This window comes from Linepithema humile, chromosome 3, assembly GCF_040581485.1.
Source record: "Linepithema humile isolate Giens D197 chromosome 3, Lhum_UNIL_v1.0, whole genome shotgun sequence".
In the NCBI taxonomy this organism is placed as follows: Eukaryota; Metazoa; Arthropoda; class Insecta; order Hymenoptera; family Formicidae; genus Linepithema; species Linepithema humile.
This window is the reverse complement of record NC_090130.1, coordinates 11,441,545-11,462,977: the sequence shown is the minus strand read 5'-3', so window position 1 is coordinate 11,462,977 and position 21,433 is coordinate 11,441,545. Positions and strand designations below refer to the sequence as shown.

General features: G+C 35.4%; 1 protein-coding gene across 1 annotated transcript; it reads right to left on the bottom strand.

Annotated features, from left to right (window-relative positions):
* Positions 1-19,267: 19,267 nt before the first annotated feature.
* On the bottom strand, positions 19,268-21,378 carry LOC105667964 (THAP domain-containing protein 3-like). Its single transcript, XM_067351542.1, has 5 exons — positions 20,878-21,378; positions 20,614-20,773; positions 20,111-20,201; positions 19,639-19,831; positions 19,268-19,454 (listed from the first exon to the last, which is right to left on the bottom strand). Exons 2-5 carry the CDS (start codon positions 20,764-20,766, stop codon positions 19,334-19,336), a joined length of 558 nt encoding a protein of 185 aa, XP_067207643.1. The 5' UTR covers positions 20,767-20,773; positions 20,878-21,378; the 3' UTR covers positions 19,268-19,333.
* Between the last annotated feature and the right edge of the window lie 55 nt (positions 21,379-21,433).

Genomic DNA, 21,433 nt, shown 5'->3' with positions numbered 1-21,433 from the left:
GATGAAGCTAATGATTCACGGATAATCACTAAGACGAGATGGATCGTGGAGGCCAGGAATGGCCACATCAAATCTATCTTTAAATTCTTCCAGCAAACAATATCGATTCCTCATCTTCCTAATTTTGGTGATTTCTATCGTATTGCTGGTGCGATAATCAATAGGTATCATCCTTCTGTTCAAATGGAAGGAGCTAATAGAGAGTTGGCTTGTCAATTACTGGAGAAAGCAAATGAAGTGAATGTTGTCCAAGCACTTGTTGAGGCTGAACATCTAAACACTCGTAACGCTCAAAGATGGATACGTTTGAATGCCCAACATGTTCCTGATTTTCCAATTTTGGATTTACATTTTCTAAGGGATCTTACTGTTGGCATCTACCAAATTCATTTAGCACCATCGTATATACAGGACAAGTTACAAAGAGAGGAGTCGGAAGAATTCCAGATTGAAATGTTGAGGGACGTACAGAGGATACCACAACCTGGTTTAATAAGAGTTAGAGTGTATTCTCGATTTCGCAATGCAGCGAAATACCAATTATGGATATTATATCGACCGACAAACAATCATAATATGGATGATGGAATGGATGTTCAGGACGGCCCTCACATCCAAGGTTACTACTGCACTTGCAAATCCGGTGCTCGAACTCTGGGTACATGTGCACACATTGCAAGTGTTTTCTAATGGTTCATTAGATACGCACGACACGAACATGTTCGGTATCCTTCGTCGAGACTCCTTTATACTATTTGCGATGCAGCGAATAGGCCACCGCAAGAAAATCTTAATAATGTATCAAATGTTATTGATGTTTGAACATTAGTTTATTGTTCTACACACACACGCACGCACACACGCGCGCGCACACACACACACACGCGCGCGCGCGCGCGGAGAAGGGAGGGGGAGAGGAAAAGAGAAATAGAGGAGTGGGGGGGAGGATAGGAGAGGGAGGCATTATCAGGTGATTTCCTACAGGTAACGATGGCAGTCGCCTATTTTTTACTTTCAACGGTTCCTAGAGCTCAAACGGCTCAATGAATCAAATTGGGGCAATGAGAACTTTTCATCAGGATCACGTAAACTACAAATTTCCAAAGTTTCAGCCAAATCCACCGGGACCCATTTTCCATAAAGTTTGTGCAGGGTTCTTTCTCATGTTATTAGGTGGTAAACTTAGTTACGTAAGTTTTTACGTAAAAAACCACGGAAACTAAGTTTACCACCTAATAACATGAGAAATTTTTATAATGTCAAATTTTTGATGATATCAATAATACAACGAATTTTTTAATTAGGGGTGCCAATATATAAATATGTTCAACGATAGCATCCATAAAAATTAATTTTATTCAATAATGAAACACTATTAACATAATAAAAAGCTAAATTAATAAATTTTTTCTGAAATAGCATGTGCAATTTTTATAACGCTAAATTTCTGTTATTGACGGAACCGTTTGTATAATATATTTTTACGTTATGTGAACAGTTAAATTTCCAAAATATTATTGAAAGTTTACAGGGTGGGCCATTTTAATCTATGCACCCAAATTTCTCCGTAAGTAAGCCAAATACAGAAAAATTGGTTCAGACAAAAGTTGTTCAGGACAATGGGGGTCACCTATTTGTGTTAGTGACTTTGACCTACAAGTCAATTTTCAAGGTCATTTGAAGGTCAGAGTTATTTTTTAAAATGGAAACCCCTATTTTTTATTCCAAAATCTAATAGCTGGTGTCAAGAGCTTTTCAAAACACTATAATAAAGTTATTTTTTATTAAGTACTTTTCGAGTTATAAGGCTTGTAAATTATAGTATTTTGACATAAAATACAAAATATCTTGTAAAACATTTAATTTTTGGGAATCTTACCTTAATACTTTTATGCATAAAATAATGAGACGAATCAATTGGTATAAAGAAAACACATTGGTTTTAAAAAAAAGTATGCAGTTGCATGTTGCAAACTACATATTTTTTCTGACGCACGAGCGTTCTCGTGCACCCGCCGAACGTACTCGGCTCCCGGTACCGGTCTTCGTATACGGGCATTCCCGTGTACCCAGCCAGAACCCCGTTCCGAATCCTCCTTATACGAGCGTTCTCGTATATCCGCCGAGCGTACTCGGCCCCCAGATAAATCTTCGTGTACGGGCATTCTCGTGCACCCGCCGAACACACCCGCCAATACGAGCGTTCTCGTATTCCCGCCGAGCGTCCTCGGCTCCGAATCTTTCTAACACGAGCGTTCTCGTGTACCCGCCGAGCGTACTCGCTTCAAATCTTGTAAACCCACGCACTTACATCACCACACTCCGATATTCAAATCAAACATCATCCGGCAGGCAAAACCGCTGTAACGATGCAGCATGCATCGTTACAGCTACGGATCGAACATTGTCCGTAGCCAAAAAGGGCGCATCGAGCGCCGATAAACATTTTCACAAACACCGGTCAATCGCCGGACGGTCCCCCACACCCGACCGTTCCGAAAATTACCAGGTGGGAGTCCGCCGGCTAGGCCGCCGATGCTTGCCGATCCTACGCCAGTGTAGCCAGATTTGGCCCGGTTTTTCGCGCATGCGCGACGCGACGAGTGCAGTGAAGTGCTTGAGTGTAGTAAAAAAGTATGCTATATGGTATCCGTTCATTCTAACAAATTATTTTCAGAAAAATCAATTAAAAAATTAAGTATGTTTACGTATATTTATATTTACATATCTCTATATGTTAAAAATGCAATTATAAAATGTAAAACAATTATGTAATATATTTTAAAAGATAAACTAAGATATATATGAAAGATAGAAATTGAAAAAGGATAGAGGATATTAAAATAATAATTTCGACACATTTTTAAATAAATAAAAATAAATATTTTATTTAGCACAATTTGTAAAGAATACCAACATTTGTTGCAAGGGTAAGGAAAAGTGCTCAAAACCTTACCAGTATTCATGAAACAAAATATATTTTAGAAAATTTACAAACATTATCTAATAATATAAAAATATGAAAGAATATATTAATGCATTTATAAACATTTATAAACTAAAAATATTATTAATACTCTAAAACTTAAAAAAAAAAACTTTGCTTAATGCATTTTATAATAAAATTAAAATAAAATATTTTTTTTAATAATTTCCATTTCAAACAATAAGTAACCTAGATAATTATCACAGAACATAATAATAAAATAAAAATATTTTATCATAGAAATAAATTATAAATAAATTATAAATATAATTAAACATAAATAAAGAAGAATATATTATATAATATTATATACAAACATTATATATATATTGTTATGTCCCTGATATCTCATCGTATCGATATATCGATATGTCAATGAGTTTCCTTGGAGACAGGTTGTTGACATCTCACGCCTTTCAGATTTTGGCTGGCTGTCTCGTTGTACGGTTGTACTTAGCAGCATGGTCTTCTTTTAAAAACGCTCTTGTTAATTAACGTGTGTTTATTGTGTTACTGTTGTTCTGAGTTAATAAACTGTTAATAGTTCTTTCTAAAAGTGTTGGTTTATTTGTGTAAACCGCGCGACGCGTTTCGGAAACGCAACATTTTGGGGGCTCGTCCGGGATCGAAAGTGCTCAGTGCATAAAATTGAGAAATGGCCACAAGAACGGAACAACGAGCAGGAGCCGGCGTAGCAACGCGAAAAAGGCTTCGACTACAGAGTGTTCCTGCGTCCGATTCGATAGAAGAATCTTCAACAACAGAAGCTTCGACGCTTCAAGCAGTGATGAGGGAAATTCGGCAACTGCAGTCAGAACGCCGGCAGCAGCAGGAAGAATTCGCTGAGGAGATACGGATGTGGGACGATATGCTCCGAGAGATGGAGGAACGGATGCAGAACTACGAAATTCAGCTAAGTCGTAGAAATAATAGAGTAGATGAGCGAATTGCACAAAGAGATAGCGCGGAATTAGATTCACGAGAAACGATCGCGAAGGAATTAGGGTTTAAATTAAAACCCGATAATTTTGACGGGACAGTTCCGCTTCGGGAATTCTTCACACAATTTGACTTGATTGCGCGAGCGAACTAATGGTCAGACTCGGCAAAAACGGTCGCGCTCGTCTCATGTCTGCGTGGCAAAGCTCGTACGGTATTAGAATGTATAAGGGATCTTGAAAATCTAGAGTTTTCGGAACTCAAAACAAAATTGAAATTGCGTTTTGGAGAAAGTCATCTTGCTCAAACGTATTATTCACAATTTACGAATCGCCGACAGAAATTCGGTGAAGATGAGGTGACACTTGGCTCTGATATCGAGCGATTGTCTCAATTGGCGTATCCTGAGTGTACACATCAGGTTCGGGAAAAGATCGCATGTGCGCAGTTTATTTCTGCACTATATAACGGATTTGTGAAGAGAACGTTACAATTAGAGGGAGTTTCATCCCTTAAGATTGCAATTCAAAGAGCAATGGCTGTGAGAGTGATCCAGAAGGGAAATCATGAAAAACAACATTATTTTAAAAACAAAAATTATGATAATGAAGGAAAGAAAATGGAAAATGAAAATTATAAAAAGAAAAATGTTGATCTGAATAAAAATAAAGTTTTCTTAGATCAGAAAGCACGCTCTACGAAAGAGTGTTGGCAATGTGGTGCTACCGGTCATTTTCGTGCGGACTGTCCTGCGGTAAAACAAAAGGCCGGGGAAAACTAGGTTTTGTTGAATTAGTCGGGGCGAATTCGACAGGAAAGTGTAGAGCCTCGGAGGAGAATGTAAATACTATAATTTCTAGAAAACAAATGTTTTGTTTGAACGGTTTTGTAAACGGCTGTAGATGTAATTTTAAAATTGATACAGGCTCAGATGTGACTCTAATTCGGAGCGATTTTCTTAGTTTTTCGAAAAAGATTTCTTTTAAGGAATCATTTGTTTTTAAGTATCCAACGGGAGAAAGAGTTCCTATTAAGGGAAGGGTAGAGATTTTGGTGAAAATAGGAAAATTTAAAGTAAAATTATTTACGTATGTGGTTGATATGATTGAGGAATGTTTATTAGGGGTTGATTTTCTTTCAGAAGTGAAGTTTGATACTTTCTTTAATTCATTTTTCGAAGGTTCTTCTTGTAAAGGAGAAATTCCGATTTGTTCTCGTGTAATGGAAATTCCTTCTACTTTGAAGGAACTATTCGAACAAGAAACAAGTGGTTTGAAGGACGAACAGAAGAAACGTTTTACTCAATTTTTGATTGAATTTCAGGATGTATTTTCGGAGGAGGTTATTGCGGGAAATTGTAAGGAAGTTGAACACAAAATTACGCTAATGGATTCTAACCCAATTAAGCAAGCCCCTCGTCGTGTCCCTTTCCATTTTCGGGAAGAAGTCGATAAGATAATAGAGGATATGAAGCAGCAGGGAGTTATTGAGGAATCTTATAGTCCATGGGTATCCCCTGCGGTTATGGTGAAGAAAAAAGATGGTTCCATTCGATTTTGTGTTGATTATAGGAAATTAAATTCAGTAACAATTAAAGATTCTTTTCCTTTACCTCGTATAGACGATATATTTGATAAACTGTCTGGCAATAGTTGGTTCTCTACTCTTGACCTCAAAAACGGTTACTGGCAGATTAAAATTCGTCCGGAGGATAAAGAAAAGACAGCGTTTTCGATAGGCAAAGGTTTATGGCAATTCACTGTCATGCCTTTCGGTCTTTGTAATGCTCCTGCTACTTTCGAGCGATTAATGGAGAAAGTACTTCTTCCATTATTGAATAAAGACTGCTTGGTGTATTTAGATGATGTCATTATCTTTGCTACGAATTTTGACGAGTTACTCGAACGTTTAAGAAAAGTTTTTCTAAAACTTCGTTCTTCAAATTTAAAGTTAAATCCAAAAAAATGTTCATTTTTAAAGAGGAAAATTAAATATTTAGGTCATGTAGTTTCTGAAAGGGGTATTGCCACTAATAAAGAAAAAATTTCTGCTGTTAAAAATTGGCCTACTCCTATAACTAAAAAGCAAATTAGAAGTTTTCTAGGATTCTGTTCTTATTATAGAAGATTTGTTAAGGGATTTTCTTTAATAGCCAAACCGTTATTTTCTTTAACGGAAAATTCTTCGAAATTCATTTGGACGGAGCAATGTAATACTGCTTTTGAAGAATTAAAACTTCGTTTGACGTCTTCTCCTATACTTTCTTTCCCTACGGAAATTGGGCAATTTATTTTGGATACGGATGCTTCAAATCATGGAATGGGAGCAGTACTTTCTCAAGTACAAGATGGTAAAGAAAAGGTTATAGCTTATTTAAACAAGGTTTTTGATAAATCCGAAAGGAATTATTGTGTCACGCGTAGAGAGTTGTTAGCTATTATTGTTTCGTTAAAATCTTTCCATCATTATCTTTACGGAAGAAAGTTCTTGATTAGAACTGACCATATCTCTTTACGTTGGTTAATGTCATTTAAAAATCTAGAAGGACAACTGGCACGCTGGCTAGAGCAAATTCAACAATACGATTTTGAAATCATGCATCGCAAGGGAATCTTGCATGGAAATGCTAATGGTCTATCCAGACGTCCATGTGAAAAGGTTAATTGTCAATATTGCTTTAAAGCTGAGACGAAAGAAGAAAAGGAAATTGGCCGTATTGTTTTTGATTCCTTTCAGATTAATTGGAGGGAGGAACAATTAAAAGATTTAATGCTTAATAAATTTCTACGAGGGAAAGAAGTAAATTGTCGTCCTAATTTACAAGAGGTTGTTTCTGAGGATTCTTCAGCTAGAATTTATTGGACTCTATGGGATTCCCTTCTGATTAAAGAAGGTGTTCTCTATAAAAATTGGGAAGCAACTAATTTCAAAAAATCCGTTCTCCAAATTATTGTTCCAAAGCAAAGAATCAAACAAATCTTGGAAATAGCACACGATTCTTCATCAGGAGGTCATTTTGGAATAAATAAAACATTGGATAAAATTCGAAGGCGATTCTATTGGGCGTTATGTAAGCAAGATGTTGAAAATTGGTGTAGGACTTGTGATATTTGTATAGCAAAAAAAGGACCTTCTGGGAAAGGGAAATCTGAAATGCAAATTTATGACACCGGTTCTCCTTTTGAGAGACTTCAAATGGACATTCTTGGTCCATTTCCCACTTCCACTTCTGGGAATAAATATTTGTTAGTTATAATGGATTGTTTCACTAGGTGGGTAGAAGCTTTTCCTCTTAAGAATTTTAGAGCTAAATTGGTAGCGGAAGTTTTTGTTAATCAATTTATTTCTCGATATGGAGTACCTTCGGAGCTTCATACTGATCAAGGAAAGAACTTTGATTCAAAGCTTTTTGCAGAGTTATCTATTTTATTAGGAATTAAGAAGACTAGGACAACTCCATTGCATCCGCAATCAAATGGAATAGTCGAACGTCAACATCAGACAATAATAAATTACTTAGCGAAGTTCATATTAGAAAATCAGTTAGATTGGGACCGCTGGATAGGAATGTGCTTGCTAGCTTTGAGGTCGGCTAGGCATAAAGCCATTAGAATTACTCCTGCTGAAATGTGTTTTGGAAGGGACTTAACACTTCCATTAGATCTTCTCCGCGGAAACCCTCCACAAGAATTTGTGTTCACCAGAGGGAATTATGTTTTTCAATTAAAAGAAAAATTAAACTCCATTCATGAAGAAGTTAGACAACATCTAAATATGAGATCTTTAAAAATAAAAACTCTTTATGATCAAAATGCTCGCCGTATTTTATTCAATCCGGGACAAAAAGTCTGGTTGTATAATCCTCGAAAATTTATAGGAAGGTCCCCAAAATTACAGAGTAATTGGGAAGGACCTTTTGAGGTTGTCAAAAGGTTAAATGACGTAGTTTATTGTATTAGGCAGTCCCAAAAACATAAGAATAAAATAATTTCATTCAATAATTAATTAATAATTTCATTCAATAATAAATCATTTGGATAGGTTAGCTCCTTATAATGAGAGACAAATATAGAGTCAATAGGAATCTGTCTTATTATTATTATTATTATTAAAATATTTAGTTTACTCTTATTATTTTTCTATGTATTATAGTACAAACAAGAAGAAAATTCGTGGAGCAAGGAATAAAAAGAAAAGGAAGGAAGGAAGTCTTCAGAAAACAGGGCGACAGGAATCTGTTTATGAAGTCTGCTTCGCCCACGGTTTTTGAACCGTGGTTTTTCCGTGGGCCGTAGGGCAAATGCCGAGGCAGGGACTCGAGAAGTCCATTTTGGATATTGGGTCCACGGTAGACATCCCTCTCTTGTCCGAAGAATTGTTTTTGCAAAAATGAAGAAACGATTTAAGTCATTTGGATCCAAGAAGGTGGAGTTCGGTAACCTGCTGCAGTAGCACAGGAAGAACAGGCAATTCACCAAGGATCCTGGAGATGGCTAGCAATTAGTTTAAGTTGATTGTCGGGATGACAATTTTGAAGAAACGACTCAAGTCATTTGGATCCAAGAAGGCGAAGTTCGGTAAGCTGCTGCAGTAGCACAGGTAGAACAGGTAATTCGCCTAAGATCCTGGAGATGACAAGCAATCAGTTCAAGTTGATTGTCGGGACGACAATCTTGAAGAAAGGGGGCAGTGTTATGTCCCTGATATCTCATCGTATCGATATATCGATATGTCAATGAGTTTCCTTGGAGACAGGTTGTTGACATCTCACGCCTTTCTTAAGATTTCGGCTGGCTGTCTCGTTGTACGGTTGTACTTAGCAGCACGGTCTTCTTTTAAAAACGCTCTTGTTAATTAACGTGTGTTTATTGTGTTACTGTTGTTCTGAGTTAATAAACTGTTAATAGTTCTTTCTAAAAGTGTTGGTTTATTTGTGTAAACCGCGCGACGCGCGTTTCGGAAACGCAACAATATATATAATAAACAAACTAAAAAAATAATGGTTAATTATGTTACAAAATTACAATAAATAATTATAATACTAGGTGTTGGAATTAATTCGTAGCGTTTTTTTGCAAAATTTCGTGGTTTATTATGCAAGTATCATTACAGTGGCGTCATTCAAAGTATTGTCCATCGTTATCCACTACTTTTTGCCATCTTTCTGGCAAAGCACGGATACCACGTCGGAAAAATTCTTCGTCTTTAGATTCGATGAATGAATCGATCCAATTTTTAGTCATTTCGTAGTTGTCAAAGTGCTGCTCTGATAAGCCATGCGCCATGGATCGGAACAAATGAAAATCAGATGGAGCAATATCCGGGGAATATGGCGGGTGAGGCAAAACTTCCCATTTTAGCGTTTCCAAATAAGTTTTCACGACTTTCGAAACATGAGGTCTCGCATTGTCATGGAGCAAAATTACTTTGTCATGTCGATCTTTATATTGCGGCCGCTTTTCCTGTAATGCTCGATTTAAACGCATCAATTGTCGTCTGTAGAGGTCCCCAGTGATGGTTTCACCCGGTTGGAGCAACTCATAATAGATAACGCCCAGCTGATCCCACCATATGCACAACATGATTTTCTTCCCATGAATATTCTGCTTGGGAGATGATATCGATGCATGACCGGGAAAGCCCCACGATTTTCTGCGTTTGGGATTGTCGTAGAGTACCCACTTTTCGTCGCCAGTGACTATTCGATGCAAAAATCCTTTCCTTACCTGCCGTTGAAGCAGCAGCTCACAGGTGACTAAACGCCGTTCGACGTCCCTTGGCTTTAACTCATGTGGGACCCACGTTCCTTGTTTTTGTACCATTCCTATGGCTTTAAGGCGTTTACTGACCGTCGAAAAGTCGACTCCAAGCGATGAGGATAACTCCAGAAGTGTTTGGCCCGGGTCTTCATCGAGCAACGTCACCAAATCTTCATCTTCGAACTTTTTCGGCTGACCGGGACGTTCCTTGTCTTCCAAGTCAAAATTTCCATTTTTGAACCGCGCAAACCACTTTCTGCAAGTTTGCTCAGCCAGGGCATGTTCACCGTAAACATCCACTAAAATGCGATGACTTTCCGCGGCACTTTTCTTCATATTGAAATAATGAAGTAACACTCCCCGCAAAAACGATTTTTCAGGTACGAACTTCGACATGTTTGACACTGCACGACAAATGCTATGGACACAATAACGAAACGTCATATACTGGTAAAGATGCGCTATACCAGTAGCTTCCTAGGGAATATTTACTTTTGTATGTGTGACTATAAATAGTTGGCTAATGCCATCTTTTGTAAAACGCTACGAATTAATTCCAACACCTAGTAAAATTAAATTAAATTAAATTAATAATAATTTAAAACAAAAAAAAATCAAGCATTAAGTAATCAAGTGCCATCAGATGAATTGCATTTCTTTTAATATAAATTTTTTGACGTGTGTAATTCTAAATGTCTCGAGTCTATTTCTAAATTGGTGCAATTAATATTTTCGGTCTGAAAACTAGATCTTACTACACACATCGCGGAAAGAGTGCTACTTGCTAATTTATTTCTTTTTTTATTTTTAATATCCGTTACCATGAAAAATATCCGTTCGGCTTCGGCATTAGAGTGAGGAAAAGATAAAACGGTTTCAATTAAGGGGGAACAGGGTGACGGCCGAAAAAAAAGGCTATTTTCGTGAATTTTTTTTTCATTATCTAATAGTTTGTTTAATTTATAAACTATATATGTTAAAAGTACATACTTATATTATGTTACAAAAAAAATTTCATAAAATAATATTCATATTTATAATAACTATGGTGATTAATGTGCACCTCGTCTGAAAAAACATGGGTGCACGGGCGCTCGTGCTGCATCTGAACGGGAGCTCTAAAATAAATTTTTTAAATTGTGATTTAAAGTATATGAATGTAGTTTTAGTTGCACGTACGGATTTTTTGATAAAATAATTTTTGACAAAATGGCACTGTTTAAAAAAAAAGTTTTCGATTTTTCAACAAAAATTCGTTACTTCTTTAATTGTTTTTCAAAAACTAATAATCCGATTGAAAAATCCGTACGTGCAACTGAAGACAATTTTGTTGTAAACATTCTGTCCAAATTTCAAGTTATTCGGATAAAAATTGGCCGAGATATGAGAGCGCCCAGTTACAAAAACGTGGTTTCGAGAAAAACGCGTTTAAAGTTTTACAACTAATTGGTTCATATAAAACGATAAAATTTTGTAACGAACCAAAGTGCGTCCAATCCGAGTGCATATGAAGTGCCTTCTGAAGCAATAGAACTCAAGCACGTAGACAACAAAAGAATACCGGTAAAACTCCCTACAGACAGATCAAGGGGACTACCGAATCTTTTCAGGTAGCGCGCGGCCGGTTCTACTAGCGGCATCTGACCAAGTTCTACTCTATGACATATTTACTATAGTTCCGTTACGAATTTCACCATAATATTATAGGGACATATTTTTAAGACTCCAAACATCACAAAAATGGAAAAAAAAAATCGATTTTTTGAAACCGTCACCGTGGTGTTCCCCCTTAACAACTCTAAATTTGGAAACATCTTTTCCCCGTTGAAATCTTGAAAATCTAATATTTTTGCCCACATTTTATCAATTTTTAATGAAGCTAAATTTATTTTTTCCGAATCACTAAAAACTGTGGGCAAAACTCTCCATTTAAATGCTAATTTAGTTACATCAATATTTTCTACACGCGTGGCAATATAAGATAAATCTTTAATTATTAATCTACCTTTATTATAAAGTGCAACTTTGGCTTCTAAAAAATTTAACTGTTCAAATAAGACATCTTTGTACGGTAAACGTTTTAACATTTCGTTAAGTGCTATTTTATAGAAATTTAAGCAATTTAATCTAATTTGTTGCGCGAATTCAAAAGATCGCGATGCTAAAAAGCCTTCACATTCTGGTCCCACATATATATTTGTCAATTGTTGGATATTATGTTCATCGTCATTAAAAGTAGTAATGTCTTTCAAAGCCTCAGGGATCATAAAATTTTGACCTATTTGACGAATTAATTGCTGACTGTTAATAAATAATTTATAAATTAATATTTTACGTGACTGAAACAGCGCATTAAAATGATTGAAAAAATTCAATGAGTATTTTAAAAATAACAAATAGGCCTTAATCGAATCATCATTTAATTGCGTTAAAATAATTTCTGCCGATTGTAAATTATCTTCGACTACAGCTAGCATAAAATAATTTCTTAAAACCTCCCAGTTATCCAGAAGTCTTGTAACACATTTATGTAATATAAGCCATCGCGTGTTGGATAATTTAAGTATTTTATTTCTTTCAACATTAAAAGAATCTTGAAATTCGCTTAATATTGCGCATCTCTTTGCATTGCCCGAAACATAAGTAGCAACTCCTCTAATTAAATTTTTGCAACATTGCGGTAATTTTGCACAGGCCTTACTAGCAATAATCGCGGATGTGTGACATATACAATTTAATAAAACTACATTAGGTATTTCAAATTTTAAACGCGAGAAAAAGGAGTTATTGCATCCTGTCATTACTGATGCATTGTCGCTTGCCATACCAACAATATTTTTTAATGGAATTTCTTTATTTTCTAAAAACGTTTTAAAAATTTTGAAAATGTTATTCGCAGTACAATCTGTGCCATCTAATGATAATAATTCTAATAGCTGCGTTTTTACTTTTTTATTTAAGGGCGAAAAATATTGAACAAGTACACACATTAGTTTCGTATCAGAAATATCTGTACTTTTGTCGATCAAAATAGAAAATTTACACGTTTGCAAAATTTGAACAATTTTTCCAACTTCGCGTTTGGCAAGGACTTCTTTTACGATATTAATGCACTTAGTTCGACCCAGTGAAAGATCTTGCACAATTTCAGGCTCAATACAAACATCTTTTAATAAAGGAATTAAATGATCAACTGTATTAAAAGCGACATTATGCTCCGCAAAAAATGCTACTAATTTTATCTCCGCGCGTTTTACTTTATCTTTATGGCAAATTTCTACGGGTGTTACTACATTTGATTTGAGGCTTTGACTTTGACGATTCACTTTTTCAATATGTGAAACCGTCTGTGAATGTTGCACTAAGTTTGTTTTGCAACATCTGATGGTCTTGTTACATACAATACAAAAAGCCTTGTTTTTTTTCTGAATGGGGAGCCAACCATCCTTTAAAAATATCCTCCTTTAACCAAGCAAAAATAAAAATTTTGTCCCGTTTTTTAATGGCTCCTTTTCCACTATCTACATCCATATTGCACAATTTATTGCACAAAAATTATATTATAACTTACCTGTTTATTGCAATATACGTCCCAATTAATTTTAACGATGCTAACCTACACTGGTCACTGATGTCAGGCTGCAGACGGGGCTTATACTGATGTCTACCCGCCAAAACTTTGATGCCCTTTACGTTGCGCATGTGTGTATACATCCCTGTATTTTCTGTTCCCGCCATCGCCACAACGCGCATGCGCGAAAAACCGGGCCAAATCCATAGACTTATATAAATAGACCCAGCGTTCTGTGAGAGGAGTTGTCCGCGTCTTCTAAAGGACAGAATGATACGCAGTAAGGTGCTGTCTCCGTCACTTGCTGGTCTGGAGGGGGAACGTCGACAACGTTGAGGGGAATTAAAAGGCGCGCGTACCGCATGTATAAATGCGGTACGCGCGCCTTTTAATTCCCCTCAACGTTGTCGACGTTCCCCCTCCAGACCAGCAAGTGACGGAGACAGCACCTTACTGCGTATCATTCTGTCCTTTAGAAGACGCGGACAACTCCTCTCACAGAACGCTGGGTCTATTTATATAAGTCTATGGCCAAATCTGGCTACACTGTCCTACGCCAGTCGGGCGACAGCCGGGTATAAAAGAGGCCTGGCTGTACGCCTTCTCACCAGATCCTGTTCGCTGCTCGCCAGCGAACATCCTATTGCGGGAGCACTCGCAATCCTTCGAGAGTACTCGGAGCCTATGCCCAGCAACCCCACGAGCACAAGCATACTCGTGCACCGACCGAGCATATTCGGCTCCAGGAACCGCTTCCACACGTTACGGGAACACCCGTGTCCCGCCGAGCATACTCGGCTCTAGACCCCGATACGAGAATACTCGTATTCCGACCGAGCGTACTCGGCCCCAGGAACCGTCCCAAGATCTATAGAGAGAAGGTTACCTCAGGCAAACCGGTTGTGGGCGAGGAACGATGAAGTAAGGGGGGAGCTAGAAACAGCTTGTAGGCGAGGGACGATGAAGTAAGGGGGGAGCTAGAAACAGCTTGTAGGGGCGACGAAGGAAGGGGAGAGCATGATGATCTTATCGGCTAACAGTAGCTGTCTCTCTCGCACGCTTTAGTGTTTTCTTTCTCGCTCCTTTAATATAGAAATGCTTTGAGTTTTTATCGAAAAAATACTTTTAGTTTGTAAAATATTGATAGCACTGGAAATTGCGTAATAAAAATTGAAAAGTAAATTAGAAAGGCGCTATAAATTACATATATTGCAAATTATAGCGCTAGATATTTAACGTTTATAATGTTAAATATCGCTGCAACAGATGCATTTGTGATACAAATTGCTTTGTACTCGTATTTAGACTGTAATATCAATGAAAATAAAATATAATTTGGGGATATACACAAAAAACATCATTTGTAAAGTAGTAAAATAAAAGAAAAAATAGTATGTACATATTTAAAAATTATTTTTAAAATAATATTTACTGTTTATATGCATTATTTACAAAAGAAATACTATAAAGAAATTTATTTTTTATATTTAATTGTGAAAACCTCAAAAATTGTCAAGAAATTGTAACTGAAATTCATAAATGTAAGTACAATTCTAGGATAATATAAAAAGCATCATACACAAATTTATTATGATACAAACTTAAATAATGAAATTGTAATATATGTTTCAATATTGCAAATGTGAATATTTATATGATAAAATTTACAAAGTGTTAACAATTTTCAAATATTTGCTAATAAAATATTATTGAAATGTTTCTGTTGAAATCTTAAAATAATTCTTTAAAACAAATATGATGGGGTATATATTAGGGATCATTAAATATGCGGCAACATTGTGATTATAAAATTTTATAAGTATCTATAATAAAAATTAAGTATAATAAATATAATAAGTATATAAGTATAATAATAAAATTTTTATAAGTATCTATAATAATAAAAATACATATATGTTGTATTAATCTGTTAATATAAAAAAATTATTAATTAATTTAACGCAAATAAATTTCTTTATATTAACAGATTAATACAACATATATGTGTATTTTTATTATTATAGATACTTATAAAAATTTTATTATTATACTTATATACTTATTATATTTATTATACTTAATTTTTATTATAGATACTTATAAAATTTTATAATCACAATGTTGCCGCATATTTTTTTAATGATCCCTAATATATACCCCATCATATTTATTTTAAAGAATTATTTTAAGATTTCAACAGAAACATTTCAATAATATTTTATTAGCAAATATTTGAAAATTGTTAACACTTTGTAAATTTTATCATATAAATATATTCACATTTGCAATATTGAAACATATATTACAATTTCATTATTTAAGTTTGTATCATAATAAATTTGTGTATGATGCTTTTTATATTATCCTAGAATTGTACTTACATTTATGAATTTCAGTTACAATTTCTTGACAATTTTTGAGGTTTTCACAATTAAATATAAAAAATAAATTTTTTTATAGTATTTCTTTTGTAAATAATGCATATAAACAGTAAATATTATTTTAAAAATAATTTTTAAATATGTACATACTATTTTTTCTTTTATTTTACTACTTTACAAATGATGTTTTTTGTGTATATCCCCAAATTATATTTTATTTTCATTGATATTACAGTCTAAATACGAGTACAAAGCAATTTGTATCACAAATGCATCTGTTGCAGCGATATTTAACATTATAAACGTTAAATATCTAGCGCTATAATTTGCAATATATGTAATTTATAGCGCCTTTCTAATTTACTTTTCAATTTTTATTACGCAATTTCCAGTGCTATCAATATTTTACAAAATAAAAGTATTTTTTCGATAAAAACTCAAAGCATTTCTATATTAAAGGAGCGAGAGAGAAAACACTAAAGCGTGCGAGAGAGACAGCTACTGTTAGCCGATGAGATCATCATTGCCCCTCTTGCCGCTCACCCCGCTCAGCATGTGCCCCTCTTGCCGCGCGTCCCTCTTTGCGCGTGAGGTAACCTTCTCTCTATACATCTTGGAACCGTCCTCCGTTCCTCCGTGCGAGCATACTCGTACGTCACCGAGAGTACTCGACCTCGATCCTCGCATACGAGCGTACTCGTATACCGCCGAGCATACTCGACTCCGTTTCTTACATACGGGCATACCCGTATACCACCGAGAATACTCTACTCCACGTCCGACCACCGATCACCGCAGGACACGGGCAATACGCGTGTCCTCACTTCATCCCTTCAAATTGAGTCCTTACATCCGGCAGGCAATCGCGACTAATCGATTCGAGCGACCATCGACTCACCGCGCACGCGCCCGAACCATCGATCAGTTCGATCGATAATCGACACCGCTCGCACGTATCGATCCACGCGCTCGCAGCGATCTAGAGCTAACCACGACACACGCGCTTGCGCAACACCACCTATAGACAAGGCCTCTCCACTGAAATCATGACGTCATCACTAGTAGGCCATTTATCCTTCAGTTTTCTAACGTAATCTTGTGTTTCATGCGACATTAACGTGAATTTTTTAATAGTGTAGTGTGTTTTGATAAGAATTTTTTGTTGTGGATAGTTGATTAATGCCTGTATTATTGAGGTAAGTCATAATTTTATTAATTTACCGAATTATGAACGTATTTAGAAAACTGATCATAATAAGTTAGATTTGGATCATACTTTTTTATTATTGAAATTATGTATTTCTTTTATAGCAATGCCTTTCAAATGTTGTGTGCCAAATTGTAACGGCAATTACAAAAATGTTAATTATAAAAATTACACATACACTCTCTAACATCCTTTTAAACAATTATACAAAAAGACAAAATGATATCTGTGGCGGCTCACCGCCACACCGCTGCACTGACGCGGTATAATACACCGCGGCGCCGCTACGCGCCGCAGGCCTTCTACCAGTTACAAGCTTGCGGACCCACCGCCAGGTTGCGCAGGCGGTGAAGAGCCTTCTCGCGATCAAGCTTCGATCGACGAGATATAAAAGAGCTGCTCCGCAGATCTTTCCTCACTCACTCGCTTCAAGGCGAGCTCTCTCCAGGGCCCTTGAACTGAGTCGTACTCTGCCTCGGCAGAATCTAACCAGAGACACATAGTCTCGCAGTTTTTCTCACGCTGCCTCGCAAGGCGCGTAAAAAGAAAACAGAGTCCCAGCATCGGCCGCACATCTCAACCAAGCGGCCCGCGGATACTCCACTTTCGCCGTCACCTCCTCAGTCTCTAGTGTGGAAATTAATCCCACTAGAGTTCTGCGTCCGGTTGACTCGACCACCAAGGGACACGCTCACACAAGGCGACATCCGAATTCGGAGACCTCTCTCTCCTCGGTACACGGAGCAATCCGCAATTCCGAGAGCCGAGACGGTTGCCACCACCAGCACATCAGAGACTCGATCCATCGCAGTACAGACTTCACCGCTCAGAGCCTGCTCAGAGAGCAGTTGTCAGACGGAAGACCACTTCCCGAACGGAGTTCCACCGACGCCGGGAAAGGGGCTGCAACGAGCTAACTCAATTGAACCGTCCTTTTTAGGACCCGTTCAACACACTAAGACGCGGCCGGTAATTTCTTACCGCGCCCGTCAATTTTTCTTTTGATTCTCGGCCTTACACTCTTGCCGAGAAAGCGCCTCTGGCGCACTTAAGCAAATCAAACAAAACTTGTACTTTACTCTACTTCTCTGACGAGGAAAAATAAATTATATTTTTCTAAGAAATTGGTCTCAATATTTCAACCAAGTCGAACACAATCCTTAGGCAATACGCCTATAATATCATAAGAAGAAAAACAATGCCAGACTGCAAAAGAATGAAACCATAAACTAAAGCTGTTTTATTATTTTATTCAAAGAATTTACTATTATTATATTTAATAAAGTAATTTAAATTATACTTTATTGAATAAAATAATAAAACAACTTTAGTTTATGGTTTCACTCTCTTGCAGTCTGGCATTGTTTTTCTTCTTATGATATCATTTTGACTTTATTGAATAAAATAATAAAACAGCTTTAGTTTATGGTTTCATTTTTTTGCAGTCTGGCATTGTTTTTCTTCTTATGATATCATTTTGTTTTTTTGTGTAATTGTTTAAAAGGATGTTAGAGAGTGTATGTGTAATTTTTATAATTAACATTTTTGTAATTGCCGTTACAATTTGGCACACAACATTTGAAAAGCATTGCTATAAAAGAAATACATAATTTCAATAATAAAGAAGTATGATCCAAATCTAATCTATTATGATCAGTTTTCTAAATACGTTCATAATTCGGTAAATTAATAAAATTATGACTTACCTCAATAATACAGGCATTCATCAACTATCCATAACAAAAAATTCTTATCAAAACACACTACACTATTAAAAAATTCACGTTAATGTCGCATGAAACACAAGGTTACGTTAGAAAACTGAAAGATAAATGGCCTACTAGTGATGACGTCATGATTTCAGTGGAGAGGCCTTGTCTATAGGTGGTGTTGGCTTGCGCCGACGCTTCCGCGTCGCCGAACGACCACCGTTACACGCCGCCTTACGCCGCCGTAACTAATATAATTTTGTAATACACGCCACGTTTAACACACATTTATACTCGCCGTATCCACACGGCTGTACATAGCTAACTTCAACTTAAATAATAAATCGTTATATCTTATTACACAAGACACGCGCATTCTTTTCACGTACCCCCAACCGACCGAACTCCTGATTCCGGCGAACTATTCCGCGCAGACAAACGTACCGTTTCACCGCGTCTAGAGTTCCTATAAGTAGAGTTAAGACACCGGGCAAATCGGGCTACGATTGGTTGTTTCTTTGGCTATTACATATGGCGGAAATCTATAGTTCATGTGACATATATTATAGATTTTCAAGCACGTGTACATGTATTGTACATACACGCGATGGATGAAAATCTATATAATAATTATCTGACAATTGTATTTCTAAAAATGTTTAGAACAATATATATAATAACCATATATTATCTAGAATTAAATATAAAAAAATAATTTTCTTTAAAAAGTTAATTTTTATTTTTAAAAGATTTGTATGTACAATTTAAAAATTGAAAAATATTAGTCTTTACAAAAATTGATGATTTTTATAATTGATGACCGAATATTTTCATTTGCAGTTCGAAATGAGTAAACTGCAGGAATACATATCGATTGGTAACCGTGATGATACAGTTTCAATCTGAAAAAAAAGAAAAAAATCAGATTTATATATATATATATATAAATAAATATTTTATCAAAAGTATTATTAGATATATAGAAAATAGAAACATTTTTGTACCACACCTAAGCATTTTTTAGAAAATAAAAATAAAAGTAGAAGGAAAAGAAAATATTGATTATTAATAATCTACATAGCATACATTTTATTAATAAAATGCTGTTGTTGCATGATGAATGCGTTCTCGTCATCAGATGATGCTTCGCTGCTAATATTAATATTGCAATCTTCCGATTCATTCTGTGTCACAATTTCCGTTTGTATCTCATTACTTGTTGTTGGAATTTCATGAGCTTCAGTGATAGATAATTGTGACAGATGATCTTGTGCTGAGCCTTCAAATAAAAAATTACAAATTTTACTTTTAGAAGAAGATAGTAGTTATATGAATAAAGTAAAATTTGATATAAAACATATTCATATAATTAAGTACATAAAATGTAATGTCAATAAAACATCTCCAGTGAAAAATTATCCATAATATTGAAAATAGCTAGAATCGAATCGAATTATTTTCAATAACTTTCCAGTTAAAAAGTCGTTTGTTCGATGTCTTTCCAACTGTTTTTAATGAATGCTTTTCCACAGGATAGATTAAAAATATGTATTTTTACCTGGCTGATGAAATTGTGTAGGCACAGCATTCCTTTTCAATTTCAATAAACCATCAACTCGCTGTTCCCAAGCCGTTGACGCAAAATGAACCTTTTTTAATAATATAATTTATAATTAATAAATATACAAATATAAAAGTATATATTTTTTAGGGATTTATAACAAAATTATACCAACAAATAAAGATTTCATTATATTGTTTTGGAAATCAAAATAACGTAAGAAAAAAATATTACATTAAGAAATCATAATAATTGAAAATTAGTGACGCTTTTTGCTGTTCTGTGAGATTCAATAATGTTACGAATTTCATAAAATTAATTTAGTTATTATCAAAAATATAACAAAATTTATAATACTAATTTTCTATAATGTATTTATGCATGTACGTGTATGTTGTTTGTAACTCTAATATTAAAAGCTATATGTACTGAGTCTGTGATGTTAAGTATGAATAGAATAATTCAATATGATATTTTGCGTATATTTTTCATTAAAGTACTTGACATAATGCTGAATGCTGAGTTGGTGTCCAATTAGTTCGCCCCATATTTTGGATCCATTCAGCACATCTTTTAGAGTCTTTGGGAAAATAACACATCTTAAACCCTTTGGAAGATGAATTAAAACATTTTGGAGCTACACAACCCGTCATTATGAACCTAAAAAATATTACATTGACTACTTAATTGCACACTTAATTTTAAGGTTATGTTCTTACTTTCTTTTATTTCACAATTCAATGAAAATAATTAAATAAACTTACTTTTTATTGAAATGTTTTTCTATAATATCTGTTCCAAATAATATTAACGCAAATTTTGTTCATTATAAATACACTATAAACAGTAACACAAACTAATTTTATATTGCATTGCTAGGCTTGACTACGAAACATTTCAGAAGTGGCTGTCTACGACCTATGACTGCTAACGTAGCAAGGAGAATATAGTATATGTTTACATCGGTATAAATTACAATTTTCTTTAGATCACTCTTTATTTGTATAAAAATAGTTTATATAGACATTAATTATTTAAAATAAAATTAATATCTTTTGTTTTGAAAAAAATATTTGTTAATAAAAGCACATATCTATAAATTTCCGACTTTATAAATTTACATTTTCCGCTAGTTTGGCTATTGCATATGGCGGCTTGGAACAACCAATCAGCAATTGATAGCCCGGTGTCTTAACTCTACTTATAGGAACTCTAACCGCGTCGACCATCCGCGCCGCCGAGCGTGACCCGTATCAATCGACTATCGAACGGACTCGCGACGCATCTACGAACGCGCCTGCCGACAGGCGCTCCGTCGTA

Excerpts from the sequence above, each read along its gene's own strand:
- LOC105667964 (XM_067351542.1), bottom strand. The coding sequence starts at position 20,766 with ATGACGGGTTGTGTAGCTCCAAAATGTTTTAATTCATCTTCCAAAGGG. Across the intron at positions 20,202-20,613 it reads AGCATTCAGCATTATGTCAA|GTTCATTTTGCGTCAACGGC; the intron begins GTACTTTAATGA and ends TTATTAAAAAAG. Across the intron at positions 19,455-19,638 it reads CAGCATTTTATTAATAAAAT|ATTGAAACTGTATCATCACG; the intron begins GTATGCTATGTA and ends CTTTTTTTTCAG.